General features: G+C 42.6%; 1 protein-coding gene across 4 annotated transcripts in view; it reads right to left on the bottom strand.

The window, feature by feature from the left end:
• Positions 1 to 288: 288 nt before the first annotated feature.
• Positions 289 to 22242, bottom strand: part of DOCK11 (dedicator of cytokinesis 11) — a 78227-nt gene continuing 56273 nt past the window's right edge. For 2 of the 4 annotated variants that reach the window (XM_088173177.1, XM_088173178.1), the window contains exons 40-54: positions 21045 to 21182; positions 16418 to 16600; positions 15658 to 15771; positions 13810 to 14025; positions 13669 to 13726; positions 11921 to 12027; positions 10869 to 10991; positions 9889 to 10002; positions 7928 to 8074; positions 6878 to 7088; positions 6362 to 6555; positions 5802 to 5902; positions 4376 to 4514; positions 2008 to 2020; positions 289 to 1913 (exon numbers count right to left, since the gene is read on the bottom strand). In XM_088173177.1, coding sequence (XP_088029303.1) covers positions 2015 to 2020; positions 4376 to 4514; positions 5802 to 5902; positions 6362 to 6555; positions 6878 to 7088; positions 7928 to 8074; positions 9889 to 10002; positions 10869 to 10991; positions 11921 to 12027; positions 13669 to 13726; positions 13810 to 14025; positions 15658 to 15771; positions 16418 to 16600; positions 21045 to 21182 — 1851 coding nt within the window. In that variant the 3' untranslated portion in view covers positions 289 to 1913; positions 2008 to 2014. Of the gene's footprint in view, positions 1914 to 2007; positions 2021 to 4375; positions 4515 to 5801; positions 5903 to 6361; positions 6556 to 6877; positions 7089 to 7927; positions 8075 to 9888; positions 10003 to 10868; positions 10992 to 11920; positions 12028 to 13668; positions 13727 to 13809; positions 14026 to 15657; positions 15772 to 16417; positions 19024 to 21044; positions 21183 to 22242 lie in introns of those variants that run through there. The other 2 variants (XM_014887105.2, XM_088173179.1) reach the window with 2 other exon arrangements.

The raw sequence follows: 22242 nt of genomic DNA, 5'->3' as shown, positions 1-22242 counted from the left end.
TTCATACATCTACTGTAGTTAAGATATGCCTTTACTACTGATATTTAGAGGTCAATTAGTTCCAAAAGTATCTTGTATTGGATTGACTATTAACGAGCTTCACACCTCTTAGTAAAGTAATTTGGAAAACTCTCAGTATATGCTTTTAATATTATTTGTTGAAAGATAACAATCAGGAAGGTGCTAACCATATTTACACATACTAGTCTCTCTTCCTCTTACTGAAAGTTTATGCTAAATTTAGAGCCTGTCTGGCACAGAAGCACATAAAAGCAGAAATGCAGCTGGTTTGTTATAGGCACATCTGTATTTTGCTTGAAACAAATTTATGGATCATAACATTATTTTCTCAGAATATGAATAAAATAGGTATTTAGAATCATGCATAATAAATATTTTGGTCCAGTTACTATTTGAAGATAATTTTTGCCACAAAGATTTAGAAGCTTAACATTTGATAGACACTACAGCCAAGCTAAATACCCAGCTGGAGTCCTTTTATTATGGCATTTTGTTACATATCCTTAAAATTCCCACCCTTCCCATATGAACTACTGGAACCATATTTACAATTGATAGGATTTTGAAAAACAAGGATATTAAAAATGTTGCTGGATAAAATAATTACTGAAGTGTGTTCTTCTTCCTGAATCTGAAGCGTGTTATTAAAAAAGAGGCAGAGAATGTATGAAAGCTTTGGGAAGGGGAAGAAGGAATAAAACAATTCTGTAAAATACATTTTCTCCAACCACCTATCAGACAAAACCAATGAGCTTTCAGAGAACAGATCATCTTCACAGGAGGGAACATGCATGACTTGTGGTGCTAACAAATCCTTCAATTTTGTATAGGTTATTTTGATGTGCTGCAATTTTTGAAACCATCTCTTTTTGAAACCATCTCTTTTTAAAATTTTTTAAACCATCTCTCCGACTGTTAGAATTTTTTCCAAAAGTTGTTAAAGCACCTTATAATTTCCAACTCAATTTAAGCTGTTCTCAGAATTTATATCTGTGTGAGACCATGAGTGTCAAGCAGGAGAAAACTCACATCAAATGGCACATCTCCTAGGTTTGCTCTCAGTGAGCACATTCCATCCTCTCCTGCAGCTGTGAAAGGTTACCCAAAGTTGGAATCAGATACAGACAGTTCAATTTTCATGGAGATTACTTTAGAATCTGCTCTGAGGATGTATGAAAATTATAATTTCTGACTTAAGTATTAATTATTCCAGACTAGGACAAGTTTTCTCTCATTAAGTACAATAGGAGTATGTGGATGCCAAGTCACTTTTAAGAAGAGAAAGGTCTCTTACCAGTAAATACAATTTACCCTTCATGTCCTCTTTCCAACAAAGCTTTTAGCAGCAAATACGATACAATGCTAATTTCTATATACTCTATACTCCTTCTATTTACAAAGTACTTTTACATTTTATTATATTCCATTGTACAACTTTACATAGTATGTCACTGTTTCGATTCATAGTTCAGCAATTCAACACGTAGATAATTGCCTTTCCACGGCCTGCTATTCATTTAGCTTAAAAAAAATAGTAGAAAACAAGCACAGTGGTGCAATGTCCAGGCACTTTCAATGTTGCTCAGCAAAATAAGCAAGCACCGTGTTTGAAAGCATGGCAACTTTTTTGTGGGAAAAAAAAAACCAACAAAGCAAAACAAACCAAACCACCCCACAATTCAATTTTTGCTCATCATGGATGGTTTTAAACATCCTTTGTAGAGTTCCAAGAATTCCTGAGAAGGCTCTGTAAAATATGACTGATATGTTTATAAGTCAGCAGTGGATCTGAGCGAGCAGTAACTGCCATCACCAGAGGTTCCACTGATCGCACAGAAGACGTGCAGAGAGTCCTGCATCCATGGTGAGTGCATTGTGTCTTCATGGTAAATCTAAAGAAAGCAAAACAATCACAAATTCAATACAGGTTTCACTTCATTATAATAAGCAAGCTGTTTAAAAAGGTATGCAAAAGAGATATCCAACCTTGTCTTCAAAGCTGTTTCACAAAGGCAGCATAACAAAGAAATGAGAAAGAAGAGCAGTTTAGCGATTTCTGTAGCATTAATATACATTCTGTGTATTACTGGATCACTTTTAGTTACAACTATGAACTGCAGGAAAGAAACAGTTCTCTGTAGAACAATTTTTTATTATGTCTTAGCAGTAAGAGAATTCTAATAGGTTTTTTTGTGAAGATGGGGAGTACATGCAGCTAAATCCCACAGACGCTCACTACCTCTGTGCCCAGATTTTGTACTTTGTAGCCCAAAGAACACTCTGACAGCACAGGAGAGAGCTGGAACGGCAGAGCTGACTGTGTATTTATTTTCACCATGTGTCTCACCAGTCAAGTTAGTTACCTTGAAAATGCATCAGAGAAACTGACATCACTGACCATCATAAACAGCCTTTGGACATCCAGCTTTCCACCAGTCTCTGAAATTTCCTGGATCTGTTCAGCTGCAGTTTATCAATTTTTTATGCTTACATTTTAGCTTAAAAGATCTGTAAATAGGTCACAGGTGACCCAGTGATTACTCATCTGCTCTGGCATCTCAAACGAAGGGCACAGCTGGTTTAGGCCAGTGACAATATTTAGAAAAGCATGTTATTTATAGTGAGAACACTAAGTTAATGCACTATACTTTTTACATTTAACTGACGTTGCAAAATAAGAAAACTTATTCCACTAGATTGAATTTATTAGATATTAGGTCATTTGATGGCAATGCAAAGTTCAAGTCAGCCGTTGGACATAATGTTGTGCAACTATGAGCATTGTTCATAAACATGGTATTTTAAGATGCCCTTTGCACAAGATGAAAGTGAAAAGTATATCCCTCCCAGGGAGCTCTTCACTTGGATATTTCAGTCATATTTTGCCTGTTAAGCAAAGACAACACAGCAGTGGGTAAATCTATAGAGGTAACAGGGGTGTGTTTTAACAATGCTTCTTTGTTCCAAAAGAATCTAAGCTATTGTACCTCGACAGTGCAGAACTGAGTGATTTGGTTTTGATTTGACTATTGCAAAATTCAAAAGCCACAAAAGTTCCAGCAGCTGCATGCAAATTAGATCTCTTGGCACGGTCAAACAGCTTAGAGTAAGCAGGTGGCAACTCTTATGAACAAGCCTCTCTGAGCAAAGTTCAGCAGTGGAGTATGCAAGTGGCAATGAAAAAACCAGTGTGGCAAATGTGGAAAACCAATAGTTTGCACACCAAAAAAACAGTGGCCACGAGCAGAATAGAAGAGGAATCTAACAAATGCAACAAGAATGCAGCAGTCACTTTCTGACAGATCCACCCTTACACTCCTACAACAAAATTCATCACCATCATGAGACTGTTTCCCTGAAATGATATTGTACTTTTCCATAACAAGACTCTGATTCCCATAAGCATTATTTTATTGTAAATTAACCTTATTTACAAACAGCAGCCAGGTGCAGTTGTGTTATTTTGCCACTTGCAGATTTTTCAATTAGTGTGAACAACTACTCAACTGGCTGTGGAATCTGCCTATCCATTTTTAGTGAGTTAACATGTTGCATCTTTAATTCATAGTCACACAGAGACTGTGTATTGACTAACTGTGAGATCCTGAAAGTATTCCTCTAAATTTCAAGTTCTGTGGACCACAATGCAGTCTGTACTATTGATTTTATATCCTTGATGCTATAAATCTACAAGCTTTCTTTTGTCATAATGAAGGAAAAATCAAAAAGCAGAGGTATGGAAATTACTTCAGAAAGTCGGTTCTCATCTAATTTCACAGCATGATACTAGATAGAAGTACAACTACTCTTTGAATCTCTCACCTCTCTGATGCTACTATTGAAATGTGTTTTCCTAGAAAGATCTAAGAAAACATAAAATCATAGATCAGATGAATTAGCAGGAATTTTAACAGTGCATATAAATGGCACGTTTGCATTAGGCAAAAATTATAAGAAAACATACATAAAGAAAAATAACATATTAAAAAAAACCCCATAAGCTGGATATAACTGAAGAAATGGAAATTCTGCCAGAGAACTTTGACCTGTGACCTTTTATAATTTTCATACGTGACACAGAATGTGGCATAGGATTTCTGATGACCACAGCAGGCAGTGATGTGTTGCTGAAGACTCTACCCTGCAGCACTCTGAATACCAACATCAGGCTGAGACTTTCAGTCAAAGAAAGCAATTTTAGGAATCCACCAAATCTACTGCTTAATTCTCACGTTTGCTTACTCGCCCGTTTATATTTAGCTACAGAACGTGAGGAGTGATCACGTTTTCAGTTCCCAGCCAGTTTCCAAGCACAGAGAGCCACCTCGGTGGGCTCCTGCCATGCAGTACATGCCTGTTCATGGATGATGTCAGAAAGCTCTTTAACCATATCCTGAAAGTTTGATTTTAACCCCTCATGGTACTCCACTTGATCCTCCTTAATGAGACGCTCGTTGAGCTCCAGAGCAATTCCACAGGCTTGGATAAACTTCCTGGGGAGAAAAGGAATGAACTTGGAGCATTACCACAGTCCAGACTTCTGCCAAAGCAAGTAACTGAACAGACAGGCAAACCTCAGGATTTCCCACCCCTTTTTCTCCAGTGTTTGGGGCAAGACATATTCCAGGAGTATCCCTGGCAAAGTGAATCAGGGAATGAAGAGGGACTGAACACAGGCATTGGGCTTTTTACTGGAGCTGCTTTGAGCCTGGATCCTCAGCAGATGGGACAGCCAGTCCTGCAGGGCTGGCCACAGCTGGCTGTGTGTGACCCAGCAGGGCTGTCAGAGGTCAGGCTCATGACAGCAGAGACACCCTCCAGAAGGAACTTCACACCATGGGGAACTGTAATGCTTTTTCTGGGGTCTGTTATTCATTCTTTGCTTCGTTTAACACACTTCATTTAATATTTTCCTTTTTTATAAAACTCAGTAAAAATACATTCACAACTGAAATGGAGATTGTGTTTGCACTGCAAGGCTGGGAAGAGAAACTATGCATGGCATGTTTTCAGGTATTGCTCCCTGATTGCCAGGTTACTTGATACATGGAAGGAGAATGGCATTAGCCCACATGCTACTTTCTTCATACAATGAGAACGGGGAAATGGGTGAAATGGGAGTCATTTCACAGAGCAAAAAATGCAGGGGCTGGTGGACAACTGGTAACATCTGAGAGGTCCACAAAACACTGTGGACAAGACTCATCATCCTGAGGTGAAACAAGAGTTGCCTAATCATATCTTGGGGGACACTTTCAAGTAGGAGGTAAAACTTACCCTAAGGTACAGAAATTGGAAAAACACCTGTGCAAGCCACACAGTTTCAAAAATTAGCAATAGAAACAAGAAGAGTGCTCTTCCATAAACTGGGAAAGGATTTGCTTAAAAATATTTCAAGTTCATCGTTAGCTAGCAAAAAATCCCCTTGGAAAAACTGGTAAACAATTCACAACATCAAGGACCCCTGAACACAGGAGTGCGAGACCTCTGGTTTTCAAACATACTTCATGGGATAATCTCAAATACCCACACAAACTGTTGAAGCCTTCAAGCAAATCTCCCCATGGAGAGCACAGCCCTGGAGTTGGAAACTCTTGATATTTATAATTTCATTAGCTTTTTTCATAAGTGTGAGCACCCAAAACCCCATGATACTTGGATCTTTTTAAGACATATCTAAGTATCCAGCATCTGCTGAGTTTGGAGACAGACAAAAATATAATCAAAGCAGGTACCATCTTCCAGCCAGCTGCTAGTTTTTGTTACATTAGAAATCCTACCTGAACATTTCTTTTAACTCATTCACTTTCTTAGCAGGATATTTGCTGGACTGGCTGTCACTTAGGAAAGCTCTGGCATAGGCCAAAGGACCAGCATTAACCTAGAAAGAAAGAAGACATCATTTATGCCAGAACTCCTGCTGAGATAAAAAGAGATATTAAGTTTGTTTCCTCATATTTTCCTCTTATTTCCTTGAGGAAAAGCAGCACAGTCTGAGTCCTAAGGTCACTTATCCAGCTTGAGAAGCCAGGCTCACAAAACGGCACTTTGTGCCTGATTCTTACAGTACAATCTTCAAGACTTAAGTATATTTCAGCAATTATTTATGGGTAATTAATATGAAATTATACTTGGACTTGCCACTGTAAACACCACTGGAGAAAATGTTTATTCCCACGAGCCAGCCTTTGTGTAGCCCAGAACGTGACAGGGAGGCTGTGCTGGAGGCTGCTGCCCTGAAGCCTGGGTAGTTAATGATTTCTGGAAAGTAAATGTGACAATGCCTCACCCTGAGCTGTGTATGCAAATGCAACTCTGACCAGACATCAAACAGACTGACCTGCACAGAAACACAGCCCTGCAGTTTGAGCTGCAGCTGGATCATGTCAACATCACCAGCAGAGCTGCAGAGTTTCTGCAGCTCTGCTGTCTTGTCCTTTATTTCATCAGTAGCGACATCAATTGGTTTTAAATTAACCTGATGTTCATAATTGACCGGAATTCTCTTCTTAACATATGGAAAGGAGTTCAAAGCTAGCAGAAACAGCAAAAGAAATGTATAGATTGAAAAGTCATGCAGCACATAGGAATACTCTTTATAGAACATATACAAACAGATTCTTGCCCTTGGGGATGTGAAATCCCAAACAAAGCTGTAATTTACCAGCACGAGTTTTTTAATCTGTAAAACTGTGCACATAAAAACACAAAGTAAATTCCCCCTCCCAGCCCGAATATTGTCTCACAATTCTGATTAAGCTGGGAGAATTTGTCACACTTCTGGAACATTTTCATGAGCTAGATTAGTCTCCCAATAGTTACTGATACTGTCTCATGCTCAGATATTTGTACTTACTAGTTAGAATGGTCCTTTTTTTACATTGTTCTTCCACACTGCCATGCTTTTTTCCAGATAAAGTGTAAGGAGTTTCAAATACAAATCTATTGATATTATGATTTCTTTCAAATTCAGTTTTTCTTTCAGACATTTCTTTTTCTTCAAAGTAGGGCTTCACATAAGTCACTTGAATATGGGCATACTTGGGATCAAGGTCTTTAATGTTGACCTATGAAATAAGATGGTTACTCACAGGAGGAGCAAAGGTTAATAAGTTATAATTGGCTAGTCTGTTCACTGGGATCTGATTTAAATTAATTCCCTGCTCACCTGGCCTCACTGCATGAAGGCCAGTGACGCACCAAATGCTCATTTTGCCCTCAGCTGGGATGTCCAACCATCCATCAGCAGATAAGACAAGGAGGTGTGGCACAGGAAATACATCACCCAGCGCCAAACAAGCTGTTCCTGCAGTAGGCAGTCATGCCCCCTGATCCATCAGTGCAGCACAGGCCTGAGCTGTTCAGTCCTTCTAACATGACCACAGAGTTTCCACACCATGATCCAGTGCTCATACACGGCTGGGCCAGGAAAACCTGCAGGCTTGCACTAAACCAGCTTTGGGATCACTGGCTTTGGTAACCCAGATAAATCCCACTGCAGCCCAAGGGTGTGCACAGCTCTTCAAGGAGCATAAATAAACATTCAGTATGAAAAGAAAGGACCTAAGGGCTGCAAGGCCCAAAGAGATTTTCTTTCTGTCTTGCAGCATCAAAGCAACAAGCAGTAACTCCACTTCCAGTCACTTGATGCTCTGTGCTGGTTTCTAATGCCTTCAGCAAGGCTCAGCACGATGGGGATTGCAATTTCCCATCCATAATTCACACCTGGGAGCCACAGCAGCACCGAGCTGTGCAGCATGTCACACACAGGAGCATGAGGATGCCAGGGCAACTGGAAGCAAGGTTTGTAAGAGGGTGCAGGAGAGGGCTCACTCTTCCCCTGCCACTGGAAGAAGGAAAGGATGTTCTGTCATCTTCCTTCAGCTCCACAGAGCATGCAGTTTACCTTGTTAGAATCCTGGATAATCTTTACAGTCTCTGACCCAAATTTTTCTCCATAAAGTTTAAGAAGTCTGAAGGAGATCTCTGAGAGGCCTGTCAGTTTGGGTTCCTTATAGACATATTCCTTCCCATCTTCTTCCTCAAAGAATGTCTGGCATTAACCAAAAAAAAAAAAAAAAAGAAACAAAAAAAAGAAACAAACAAACAAAAAAAAACAACCCAGTAAGGAATAGCTGTGTTTCTTCATTTGGAAAACTTTTATCTTAGATTTGCTGCTCGTAAAGCAAGCTTTTACTAACATTTCAGAAAGCCAAAAAAGTTTGGAAGGCTATGGCTCACAAAGTCTCACTGAACTTTGCCTTTTAATAGGCTCCTTAAAAAATGGTCTAAAAAAAAAAATCTTCAACCAACACAAACACAACACATCATTACTTGAGTAGAACCAGTGAGAAATCTAAACTATGTGGAAGATGGTTTGGCCAGCATTTGACCTTTTGGAAGGCTGGAAAGAGACAGGCAGGAGAAAAAAACCACAAAAACAAGGTACAGAGAAGGAGCAGAAAGATACATAAGTTGAGGAGGCCCTGACAGCAGAGCCACAGGAACAATCTGAGAGAATTTGTGTAAGCTGCAAGAGACTTTAAGCAATAAAAAAAGAAATGTGTTTCCTGTGCTTTAATTCCTCCGTTATTCAGGGAAGTGGAATTTGGTGTATTTACAGTAAATGGAGACCAAAATGCATCAAAGGCTGTGCTTGCATCATCACTCTTACCCATAATGGAAACAGCATGGGAACTTCATGCTTTGGTGAGTTGTTCCAGTTAGAACGTGTGACACAGCATTAAGCTATCTATGTGCAGCTGGAATATAAAGCCAGAAAAGCTTTAAAGTGTGAAACTGGATCAAGTACTGGTTGTCAGGATACTACACAGCTTAATTTTAAGGGCTGATCCAGTTATTTATAGCTTCTGGAAAACAAAACAGTTGTTTAATTTTATCTGTTGCTAACTTTATTTACTTTTTATGTATCCAAATTTACAGAGAAGATGAGGGTAAATATAAAATGAATGTTTGCTGCAGCAAAAGTCACTGCTCTGATATGTTGTGACAGTGACATTCAAAGGTACAAACCCATTATGGTTTCAGGGATATTCATCATCTCCTCTAAAAGAAGGAATAAAGAAAAGCAAGGCTAATGGAATTTACATGGTGTTTTCTAAAGAGGGGTCCTGCACCTCCCCCTTGGTTATGAGTCCACAAGCAGAAGCAGGTTGTTCAGAGACAGAAAGGACATGAGGGTATCACACTTTACTAACTGCTATAGGTGGAGAAAAAAAGATAAAAACCACAACTGCTTTTAAGCTCAGAAGACTTCATGAGATATGGTAAGATCATGCCACTTCCTGGGACTCTGAGCCCCAGACACCACTCTGCTTTCACTACCTCAGCTAACAAAAGTACTGCCTATCTCTACATGTTTGTAATCAACACTGATGGATGGTTCACCTCCAGCTTCTCTTAAAACCTTTTACTCTGCTACTACCCCGAAGGGAGGAGCATTTTTCTGTAGGAAAAAAAAAGTCTGTTACTACTACTGTTTATATATATGGTTACAGTTACATACTGTTACTAGTTATACACTATACACACTAAATTGTGTCTGTGTAACAACAACTGTAATTACCAAAGAACCCTCAGCGTTTTCTGAACTCACTGAGCCATTTCCTAAGCGCTAAGAGTTGTTTTATGAAAAGCCTAACAGCAGAATCATAAACTTTATAATAAATCAAGCGCTCCTGGAGACAGATACAAACCCTCACCCCAGTGTGCAATACCAAAACACTCACACAGACACACTGGTGGCTGCACCAGAGGAGCTTTTCCACTCCAGGTCTGACAGAGCAGCAGCTTTTGGGGCCAGGATGCCTGGTGAGGGGTAGCTGGCAAGCCAGTGTATATACTCACTTGTCCATAAAAGGCCACTCTGAAAAAGGTTCCAAGAAGCCTCTTCCTTGAGTGCATTACTTCCAATATCTTAGCATATGCTCCATGGAGTGTTCTGTACAGCTGGGTGAGTTTCTGCAAACCAGATTTTAACATTATGATGAAAGCAGGATCTTCCAATCAGGACATTTTAGCTAACACCAGAAGCTACTGAGATGCCTGAACACAATCCTCTGGAGAAATGAAACCTTAATTTCTAAAGAGGTTGAACTCATGCAGCCTTGTTTGAAGAACAAGGTTTTAAGTACAGTGCTTAGTGTCGGGTCTGCAGGGACCACAGACTGCAGGAACCCCACTGCCCCTGGAGAGAAGGCTGAGTGCACTGTCTCAGCATGTTCCTGACTGAGCCTTCACACACAGAGCAGCTGGCAATATTTTACCCAGGAAGGGTTTTTTTTATTAAAAACGGCTTTACAATAAAAAAAATAGATCGAGGTAATGCTCCCTCCCCCACCCCCAGCCTGAGCTGTATGGCTGGATGTTCTGTCATGGCACAGGGAGGGAAAGGGGACCAGCATTAAGCTGAAGGTCACAGCACGTGGTGGGAAGGAGCAAGGCTGGGAACAGCTTCCTTCCTTCCTCTCCACTTGCCACTGAATTACCCACAGATCTAGTCCTTTCTTTGAAAAGCTCTCATTCTGTTTTTAACCCTTAAAAGCCTCAGGTCTCAAAAAGAATCTAGCTTCCATGAGCATATGGAATGACAACAGTTTTTCTTTACAGGAAGGAAGGTGGTAATCCATGCTGTTAGCTTTCATAATCACCTTTCAGATCATTGCTTTCACTAATTTCTTTAGTAACCAACAATGAAGCACAGTGTGTCCTTTACTGTCACCAATTCAGTAACTCATAACTTCAAAAATAAAAAAGTCCCTTTTTTTTTTTTTTCTTAGCACTCTAGAAAATTACCTGCTCTATGCAAACTATTTCAAAATACCCACCTCAAATTCACGCCGCTTTTCATAAATAGGAATGATCAGTTTGGAAACTTCAGAAATTGTTTCATAACGCTCTGCTTTCCACAGGCCATCTATACACTGCTCCAGCAGCTCCACCAGAACCTCCTACGTGAGCAGCCAAATGGGTGGTGTTAATAACACTCCAACTTAGGAGATAAAACCATTTCAACTTCAGATACTTCTATGAGATCCCAGAATAAGTAATTACAGTCACATAAGTTTAAACACTGTGTATTCCTGGCCTTTCTAAAGATATTCTAAATTTTGGGGAGAGGAAAGGGAAAGGGGAAGGGGAAGAGAAGGGAAGGGGAAGAAAAAGGAAAGTTGTTTTTTAGAAGTTCATTAATTCTTCATAAATCATTAGCAGAATAGCCAGCAAGTATGTCCTGGTTATTTAGTTACCTCCCCAGGAAAATGGAAAAATTCTGGGAGAGTATGGACGTGACAGCACTGGAGACCAGAGGTGTGCGACTAAGAAACACATCCAGGAACAAGCAGTGTGCTGTGATGCCAAGGATCCTCAGGCCTTGATGGATGAGCAGCTGGGCTGCAGGGCCACTCACTCAGCTGCATGGCCAAACCAAGGCAGCTGCACAGGGATGGTGAGACTTTATAGCTCATGGGTGGATCTACCCACTTCCCCAGTGCCTTGCTATGGTTTCTGGATTGTTCTGCTACCGTGGTGTCCTGCAGCACTGCCCTAACTCCAGGAGGACCCTAAGATGACCTCTCCCTTGCAGAGCTTGACTTCATTCTGTCCCTCCTTGGAAATACCATACCCGGCTGTGCTGCCCTGTGCTGGAAACATCAGCATTTGCATAACACAGCAGGCAAGAACTTACATCAGCTGTACCTGTCTGAATCATAGACAGAAAATTCTTCAGAACAGATTTCTCTTGGGAAATGGGAGTGGAACAGTCTTGTTCACAGATACCACTGCACAACTGCAATTTGTTAGAACTTACATGAACAAAGTCTAAAACAAAATCCTAATCAGATATCAAATATCCTGTATCTACAGTACAGGACCTCACCTCACTGTAATGTACATCCATCATCCCACCATCTTCTTTCATTGCACCTTCTTCATCAATGTTGGGAGTGATTTTCCTGAAGGCAGTGCATCCACTGGGAAACAGCTCTGCAGCAGACAAAAGCAAATGGATTAGTGGAACTATCTCAAATGTGTCATGCAAATCAATACCACTCAACAATTCTCTCACTGCCCCACTCAGCCCTGGTGAGACGGGGAGAAGAATCAGGGAAAAGAAGTAAAATCCATGGGTTGACATAAGAATAGTTTAATAATTGAAACAAAGTAAACTAAGTTAATAAAAATAACAGAGAGAGAGATATAAACCTCAAGAAAATCAAGTGATGCACAGTACAGTTGCTCATCACCTACTGACCAATGCCAAAACCATTCCTAGACCCTTTCCAGGTAACTCCCACAGTTAATACATTGAACATGACATTCTGAGATGTGAAATGTCCCTTTGGCCAGTTCAGGTCAGCTGCTCCAGCTATTCTCCTTCTCAGGTTTTTGTGCAGTTCCTCACTGGCACAGCATGAGACACTGAAGAAGTTCTTGACTTCGAGTAAGCACTACTGAGAAACAACCAAATCAGCCATGTGTTGTCAGCACTACTATCACAGTGAATCCAAAACAGAGCACCAGCTACCAAGGAAGAAAAGCAACTCTATCCCTATCCAGCTATTGCTGGAGAGCTGAGTGGTAAGCAGAGAGCACTGGAAGCACAGTTAGGTACCCCAAAACTTTGGGTAGTTCAGCCCTTACTGAACCATTCTAGCCTCTGTATATGTAAAGAGTGCCAGTGACAGAAATAACTCAATGTTCAAACTTTGTTAAATATTCCTTTGGACTTGTTCCTCTTCCCTTTTAGGAGTTCTCCTTTACCACTACTTGTGGTAAGCAGTTTCTGTGTACAAATAAAACATTGCAAACTTTCAATACCCCCCTCTCTGCAGCCACATGAAATGTGCATATGTATCACAAGAACAAGTCCTGATTTTTCCCACTTTGCCAAGACAAAGTACAGAATTTGGAGGGATTCCAAGTCTCCTGAGCAGGGCAATGAAGAACCTTCCAGCCAAGGCAGTGCATGTAATCAGCTTTTATGAAGCCTTAACTTTCTGAAATGTTAAGAGGCCACTTCAACAACTACTCCCTTACAAGGAAAGGAGAAATGGGGTCAATATATCAACTGTGGAACAGGTATTGAAAAGAAAACCTGAAGTGTGGTGTAACTTAACACACAGCTCTATGCTTTCTTTCTGTTTTGCACTAAGCCACAAAACTCTCCTTTTTTCCTGATTGTTCTTTACGTATGTGTATGGTTAGGCTGCAGTGTCATTTCTTGACTGAATTTTGACTGCTTTATACTACAGTTTTCTGTAGTGCCCATAGTACTAATTCTAATGATCATATTGAGTCAGTTTTTAACATGGCCTTCCCCTGTGAGCACATTTCCTAATGTCAAATCCAAGTGAACATTTAAACCAAGACATGATGTGTCAGTTCATATTTCACTCAGCATCATGCTAGCATGGCTGTCTAAGTAAACACGTATGAGCAACAGTCATTTCTTAAAAACGACTCATCATCTTCTAGCTTTATACACGGCAATAATTTTTTTTACTTTTTAGCTTGTTTATAAAATAGTAATTTACTGAATTGAGAGAGCTTTGTCTTTAAAAAGATTCTGACACCCCCAAACCCCACCATCACCTTCCTTGTGCCTCCCAGACAGCAAACACTTACTCTTCCTGTGCAGGAACTCTGCAACGAGGGCTGCTACGTGAACATAACACATGGCTGCCTGCAAAGCACAAAGGGGAATCATCAAAATGTCATCTGTCAATCTGTCCTGCTGTGCTCCACGTTTTTAGTTGCACAAATTACCTCTGAGAAGTCTCCATTCTTCACGTGTATCTTGGCCATGCTGTCCAGCCACGTTTTCCGGAGCTCTGGGGTACTTGCGTAAGACTTGGCCAAACTGTACTGGAGATCTACCAACATTTCTGGGTCCTTTTCATGTTCTTTCATTTGAGCAGTAGCCATGAGCACTGTGCGGATTCTCTTTGTCAAATCTTTGACTTCGGAAGGAAAAGCCGTTGCCTGACCCAAAACAAATTGAATTAGAAGCTAATACAGAAAATACAGGCTTTGCCAAGGAATGGCCCTTTCAGCCAACACTCCACTTATCTGAAAACACTGAGAACGCAGTAGATAAGGCTAATTAACTCTCCCTTACTGAACTCACACTGCACACAGTTTTTCATCTGTGTTCAGAGGCATTTCAGCCATGACATGCACAGGGCCAACCTCTCCAGGTCATGCCCAGGATGCCAGCCTGGCTGTTCCCGTGCTACAATGAGGCTGCCACTCTGGCATCCTCAGGAGCTGGTGTCAGAGCAGCACAGAAGTGCTCCATGCATACATAGGTCTCTGGATGAGACCACAAACCACGGTTCCAGTAATTTTTAATTTCATTCAACATCCGGCTTGTTAGGCTCTGACGTGGTCTCTCTTCAATTCCTAAAGCACTGTAGGCATTTGTAGAGCTTCCCACCACAGGAATGTAGTAGAGAAGCACGTGCTCTGATCTGATCCCCTGCTCAGAACAAGGCTAACATTGAGTCAGAGCAAGGCTTGTCCAGCCAAGTTTTTACTCCTAAAACAGAAAATCCACCTCCTTTCTAGGCCCTGCCCCAGGGCTGCACAGTGCTCTTGGGAAATACTTTTTTCTTAAGCAAAACTGGAATTGCCCTTGCTGCAGCTTGCATACACTGCCTCTTGTCCTGCACCCCACATCTCTATAAACTGCCTGCTGTGGAAAGCAGCAGGCAGGCTCCCCCTCAGCTCTCTCCCCTCCAAGATGAACCTGGTTTATGCTCCCTCTTCTCAGATTCCTGTTCCTCAGCTGCTGCTATGGCTGTGCATGGCATCCTTGCCAGTGTGCTGAAATCTCACTTCTACTCTTGCACCTACACAAATACATAAACTTGATATAATGACCATCTCATGACGTAAATTACAAGTAAAGTATGGCTCAGTGAAACCCTTACCAACACCTGTGTGCAGAAAAGAACTCAGATTTTTGCCAGGTATATCCTATATCCTACCTACAAATTTATTAGACCACAATTAAACACCTAATGGAAGTTCCCATTAAGCCTTTAGGTCATCCTGTAGAAACACTTCTCATTTCCCCTATCTTGCCTTGGCAGCTACTCTGTGTGAAATGGAGTACCCTCCAATTGCTCCACTGGGTTGGGCACAAACCACTAATTCTAGTACAAAGATAGGCAACTGTTTTCCAAAGAAATACAACCATTCATCTCCACATAAGAGCTCTTTCTTAACATTACTGACACTCAATTGAATAAAACTAAATCCCGCTAATTATTACCTTCAGGCAAGTGAAACATCAGACCCTCCCTTGACATCTCTCTCAAAGCTGGGAGTTCCTGGAAAGCTCTTTGGACAACCTTGCAAGCAGAACACTGCAAAGCACAGCCTGAGCTGTTTGGCTCCCTCCCCTTGGCATGAGGCCTCATGTTTGGAGCACGACCTGCCTGAGGAGCTGGTCCTATTGCTGCTGGCATACAAACCCTTGTTTACTGAGCAAATGCAGCCCACTACAAGCCTATAAATCACAGTTCCAGTCATTGGCACAACCCTTAAACACAGTTTCCTGGAATTTCCATGGCTGATAGCACATGATGGGATGTGGCATCTCCAACTCACCTTCATAGGTCTGTCGCTGTTTGCAAAGTTGTTAATGATGAGCAAGGAGTCCTGAAATCTGGTTCCACCACTGAGGGCCACATCTGCAATTAACTGGCTCACTGCAATTATTATCTGTGGGACAAGGTAGAGGCTTTATTTAAATAAGCCCTAATAAAAGGGTTTTATTAAGGTCACACTTAATAAAATGCTCAAAGGAAAATATCACTTCTTTTCCACTACATAAGCAGCAGCTGGCATTGTGGCTTAGCTCTTGCATCTCCCAAGGACAGACATGCCCCAGAGGATCAAACTGTCTGCAGAACTAACAACCCAAATATTATAATATGAATCCCTGTTTGGACATTAACTACCTTCTTCTGTGACTCTTTACAACCTAGAGGGTTGTCCCCCTAGGTATCTATATTTGCTTCAAAAACTACCAATGCCAAAAAAGCAGCTCCAAGGAAATCTCTTCTCATGCCTCGAGGGCAGCTGTCCTTTCCAGCCCATCTCAGCCAGCCTCTGGCACAGAGATGTGTCTGGTGTCTGATACACCAAAACTCAACAGCTTGGAGTACTTGATGGCAACTATTTTACCTAAAGGTGCCTGGACCAGTCATTGGAAATAGGAATTAGGCAAGGCCTGGAAAGCAGGGGGATTTTTGTCCATATGGCAATGGCAGGGTCCGCTGCAGGTATGAGGTCAGAGAGCTCCATTTCTGTATCTGTTCATTAAATCTGAGGTGACCTGCTCTCTAGATTTTCTCCAGCCACTGACCTGAAGATGAGTTCTCAGAAATGTTCTCCTTTTGGTGAACTCGAAATTATTTCTCATCAGGAGGTACAGAAGAGCAGAGGCTTCGTTCCTTGTGGAGGACACCTTGGAAGTGCAACACTTCAGGATCTCATAGCAGAGGGCAGCACACATGTTCACCCTTCCCTTGAAAAACGCTGAGGGAAACTTCACAAGAGAAAGGTGAATATTAGAAAATCCACCACTAAATGGCATGGGGTTCAGATGGGCAGGGGCACAGAGCAACAAACTAAGCTCCAGCCTGGACAGCCTCAGCAAAACTTCTGCCAGAATTCTGAGCCTGAAAGTATTTGTGGGAATTAATTTGGGGCCTATTTTTAAACTCATTTCCTAGAGCAATGTGAACTTTGCTGCCACGCTTCTTGGGGATGTGATTGGCTATATCCATCTAACCCCTTCCCTGATAACATCTGGGTTTATCAGCAAATTCTCACCAAATTGGACCGACAGAATTACGTTCTTACAAAAGCCATCATCAAAGCAGTGGGGAGAGAGGAGAGGTACCACAGACATTCCCAGCACAAGCTGTTATCTGGAACATCACAAAATCCATCAGAGCACAACCAGGATCCAACCTCACTGGGAAATGTGACCTGCAATGCTCACACATCTACATGATCCCCCCAAAACAATTAAAATCATGCCTGCATGCCCTCAGGAATCCAAACAAGAGATTGGCTTGCTCCTCAAAGCCTAAAATTCAGTGACCTGCCCTGCCTCCCCAGACAGGGCCACCCAGGGAGCAGCAGGACCAAGCCAAGCCACAGTGCAAGCTCCCTCGGTCACAGCAGGGCTCAGGGACCTGCAGCAGGGAGAGGGGAACAGCAGCACCCTGGTGGCCTGCCTGTCCCCTCCCCAGACCCTTGAGCCCAGCTCTCAGGGCGAGCTCAGCCCTGCCTGGAAAGGGACAGTGCAGCAGAGCCCTGCCCTCCTGGGGATGCCGGGGTGTGTCCATCTGGCTGCGGTGACAAGAGGTGGCTGGCAGGGAGGTGACACCACACCCGGCTTCCTTCCAGCCCGGCCACAGCAGGCTGGGCACAGGGAAGCAGAACAAGAAGGGTTTTGTGCTGGCACGCAGCCACTGCCACCGCAGGGACCTGCTGGGGAGATGCCAACACCTCCCGAGGGGATGGAGGCTGTTTGGGCATTGCACAGCAGCACTCTGCTCCTTCTGCTGCAGCTGGCAACCTGGCCCAAAGAATTCCCTGCCAAAAAGAGGCAACCATGGTTTTACCTGTTCAGAGCAAACATGTGCTCAGTTTGTTCGAGACCCCATGGCTCTCATGGGGCATGGTCCACTAGTCACTTTTATCTGCCCCACTACCTTCTGCCCATGGGAGATGGCAGTAAATAGTGTCAGTCAGAGGCTGAAGCTGTTATTGTGGCCCTCTGCTCCTTGCATTAAGTATAAATGTTCCAGAAAACTTGTAGGTACTGCCGTGGTTATCACATGGCGTGCTGCTGACAGGGTCTTAAAACAAGGATCTAGGACCCATGGCTAGCAAGATACTGTGATTGCACCAAGAAACCAGAATTAGGACAGAATTAGGCTTTTTGTTCAATGCTTTTTGTTTTTTGGCCAAAAATTATCTTCAGAAAACAAAATGGGAGAAAGAGAGAGAAAGAGAGAAAGAAAGAGAGAGAAAGAGAGAGAGAGAAAGAGAAAGAAAGAGAAAGAGAGAGAAAGAAAGAGAAAGGCAAACAAACATCATCATAAGACAGGGCCACAAAGACCACGGATGCACTTGGGAAAGGAGCTCCCAAGGAACTGCTGCCCACTGCAGTGCTGTCCTTCCCCCAGAGCCAGACAGGACCATGGTCAGCCCTGGGCTGTGTGCCAGGGCAGGCACAGACGGCACAGCCATGGCTGGCACCTGCTCCCAGCAGGGACACTGCCTGCCTGCCTGCCTGCAGAGGCTTTCCAGACATTTCCAACCACTGCTAGGGGCAAAGCCCTTGCCTGGGAATCTGCTGCAGGAGCAGCTCTGTGCACTCCCCTCCACACCAGCCCTGGAGGAAAACCTTTTCACAGGGAACCCGTGTCCCCTTCTGGACAAGCCCAAGCAGATGCAAAGGCTCCTGGTGCCAGGCTCAGGGAGCAGATCCACGGGTGTCTGGCTGCTGGAGGTCTGGCCAGGTGCTGCCTGTGGCTCTCCAGCTGGCCCAGAACACACTCTGGGGAGAGCACGAAGCAGCCCCTGTGGTGATGACTGTGCACCCTGCAGGAGCCCATTTCTGATCCAGCCCCAATACCACGGACCAGAGCAGGGGTCAACCCAGCTCCCAGAGAAGCCCCAGAGGGACGTAAGGGAGGACAGCCATGGGGACAGGCAGAACCCATGTCTGAGCTGGTCTTTAATACACATCCCTCCTCTATGCATGTTTTCCTTTATAACCTTTAATTTAAAGACCATTCCTAAGCATGCATTTAGATACACATTTATTTGTAAGTGATGCCCTGAAAAGACAGATTCAGTTCTTAAGAAAACCTGGAGTGTGAAACAAGAACAATCTAGCTTTTGTTGGTTCTTACCAGCCAGTAAAACAGAGGCAGCCTTCTTGCCAAATTCCTGGAACACATGCATGCAACCAAAACCAAAGATGCAAACAATTACGGAAGATTTTAGATCCCTGCTCTCTTGCAACATTTTTTTAAAGTCTTTTGCCTATCAAATAACTGGATTTAATGCAGAATACATCTCAGGAGTTTTTTTCCCCTCCAGCAACCATTTGCTGTGACCACAAATAAGAGGGGGATTCTTTTCATTGTAATTATAGCTACAGAAGGCCATAAAAATGAGACATTTTCCATTCTAGCTATGACAAAGTTATAAGTCCCTTTTGCTTTCCTTGAAGTTACAAAGTAGAGCAGAGCTAGTATTCAAAAACAAACTTGCAGGATAACATTTAATCCTTGACTTGTCATGAAATGCAGTGACCACCTGCCTCAGCCACTACAGCCACTTTAGGCCTTAGAAGAAGCCTTGAGAGGACTTAAAAGGAAGTTTGGGACTCTTGTGGTTATGGAGTTGGCAAAGAAAACACTTCCTCTTTATAGATACCATCTGCTGGGCTCATATCTTGCTTTTACAGAAGCCATATATGTCCTGTCATAGGGGAAATGTGAGAAAGCTGAAATGAATAATTTGTATCTTTAAAGACCCATGACATGAAATTCAGCGTGGATTCAGACTGACATAAATCCAAGAAAACAATCCCACTGCCCATCCTTGCAGCAGCCAAGCATGCAGCTTCCTTGCTGTCATTGGTGTTTTGGAAAGCAAGTGTGGAACCCCCGAAGGGCTCCAGGCTTTGAAGGCTGACAGTGAGATCAAATTGAGCAGGTGTGCAGGTTTGGCTTCACATTTAAAAAAAAAACCAAAAAACACAGAAAATATGCCAGGAAGGCAAGGAACGTCTGTTATTTGCTATAGGCACAAAACATCTATTTCTGGCTAAACAAACTTTTGGGGAAGAGTGGGGTGTGTGCAAATCCGCAGCAGGATGGATCTCGAGGCTAAGAAAATCACAGGCAAGCAGAAAACTCCAAAGAAAGGCAGAGCAATAAACATGCACTGAGCCCTGCAGAAAAACTGAGTGATTCCTGCCCTGGCCAGTTGCCAATCTGCCAATTGGCAGTTGCCAATCTTTAAGAAGCCACATGGAAAAACACCTTGTAGGAGACCACGCTGACTGGAGCAGACAGGGAGCCAGCAAGACTCTGCATTTCTGCTGCTCGTGTGTTTGCTTAGCACAAGCCAAAATCCAGCCCTGGTCTTATACTAACTCTTAGCTTTGCTGTGGGGCTACAGCAAAACGTACAAAGCACAAACTTTCTCTATCTTTGAAAAACAGTTAAGCAATCTCTTTAATCAGACTTTGCTCAGTGGCTAGTGCAAAAGCTCCTTTGGAAGTTACTCTTTGCTGCTTACCACTCAGACACTGTGCCCTGCCTGGCTGCAATCTGCCACATGGATTTTCCTTATTAATTGAAGTGTTGCTCTCAAGGGATTTGAGATGTTTTAATTATTTTTGTATTTATGATAACTGCACAGCTTGAGAGGAATGGTGTTTGCATGTACATGAGGTTTAAGAGCAGTGGCAGGTTTTGACAAGCACAAAGAGCAGTGTCAACCAGTAGCATCAGTCACTGCTCTTTTGTGGTCAGCTATGGCTTTGTCACTGCTTGAGCTTGGGGCATTACACTGCCTCCCCACCTGCCAGGGCTCTGAGAGCACAGAACAAGGTTCAGCAAGAACTGTCATCTCTCCCAGGCAGTGGGTGAGCAGTTGCTTGTCAGTGCATGCATTATTCAAGCAGTAGCACTGGGAGCAGCACTGGCAGTTTGGGGCAAAGATTCAAGCACCAGCTGCTGGTCAAGCAGACACTAATCTTTGTGACCAAGGCAAGTGAGGGAATTCCTCATGATTTCTCCTTTTGCTTCCTGACCCCAACAAATAATTTGAGAACTTAACCCGGGCTGTTTTTTAAATCTCTGAAGCTGTTTTCTAAAATACATCTCCAAAATATCAGTTTAACCATACTGGCCTCTCTTATCAGCTCTCCCACACCCTTGTCATGTATTACCTACCTTGCTAATGAAAGCTCTCAGAGAGGCAAACACGTGCTTAAGGGCTGCTTCTGACTGTCCATTCTTGAGAAAAGCCAGATGAATATCAAAAACTTTCTTCATAAGTGGATTGTGGCCATCGTTGCTTAAAAGCTGAGTCTGGAAAGCAACAGGAGAATTTACTTTGCAGAAATGTTGTGCCTGAAGCTGGAAATGACAGATAATTCTGCATAATTAAGCACATTAATTCTTAAGCCAGATAAGCAACAGGGCCTCCAGTAAAAATATAACCAATAAATATGACAATCACTAAAAACTTACAGTAGTTAGCAGAGGCTATTTTTGTAGCAGAGAAAAAAAACGAAAATATTTTATCACCTTCATATCACTAATTCCAAAACCTAAGTCAATACTCCGTACAACTTTCACTGGTTGCCTAGTGATTTTAAATAAAACATGCTGTTACCACTGTAACTATCACACTGTTTTTTTTCCATTTCTTTTTATTTGTTTTGAAAATTGTTTTGTTTGCATCTCAAAAGAGAGGGAAGGAAAAAAAGACCCATTTTTTCACTGGATAGATTTGTAGCTGTAGTTAGTCATTTCACTTCCCTTGTTTCCTGCAGAGTTTTGCCAGTTTGCACCTTGTGGGGATATGGTAAAATGGAATTACTTGGGGATTATTGTTACAGTTTGGTGTCAGACCAGGTGGGTTGTGCCCACTGCCATCCCCACAGGGCTGTGCAAGAAGTTTGGGCATGACACAAGGATGTGGATATCTCATACTGATAGGAAATCAACAGCCCCCATCCCACTGCCAGTCCTCACAATCCTTGGGCTGGCTCAGACTTTGACCCCTTGCACAGGCCTTGTGCAGACTTTCACACCGAGCTCATTTCCTGTGGCAGTGGCAGTGGAACAGCATCAGCCCAGCTGCTGCAGCACAGGACCCACTCGTGTGTGCTGTGACCATAAAAGCGAAGCTGAAGCCCACTAAAGGGGAAGGGAATCCAGTCTATCCTGTGGTTTGAAAATCACGTTGTTTTGTGGCTCAGAAATGTTCCAAAAGAGGCAGTTGAGAAAGTCAAGCAAGTTTTAAGTGTTACATTGAAATCCTTTTGCTGTTACCAAACATCTAAGGAGTAATTTAACATCTGCACCAGGATGGCTTTTTTGGCTCTGCAATGGAAGCAGAGGCTGTGAATACCTTTCTCTTCAT

This window comes from Sturnus vulgaris, chromosome 14 (assembly GCF_052056855.1).
Source record: "Sturnus vulgaris isolate bStuVul1 chromosome 14, bStuVul1.hap1, whole genome shotgun sequence".
Classification (NCBI taxonomy): domain Eukaryota; kingdom Metazoa; phylum Chordata; class Aves; order Passeriformes; family Sturnidae; genus Sturnus; species Sturnus vulgaris.
The sequence above is the reverse complement of the archived record's forward strand: the minus strand, read 5'-3'. Positions and strand labels throughout refer to the sequence as shown.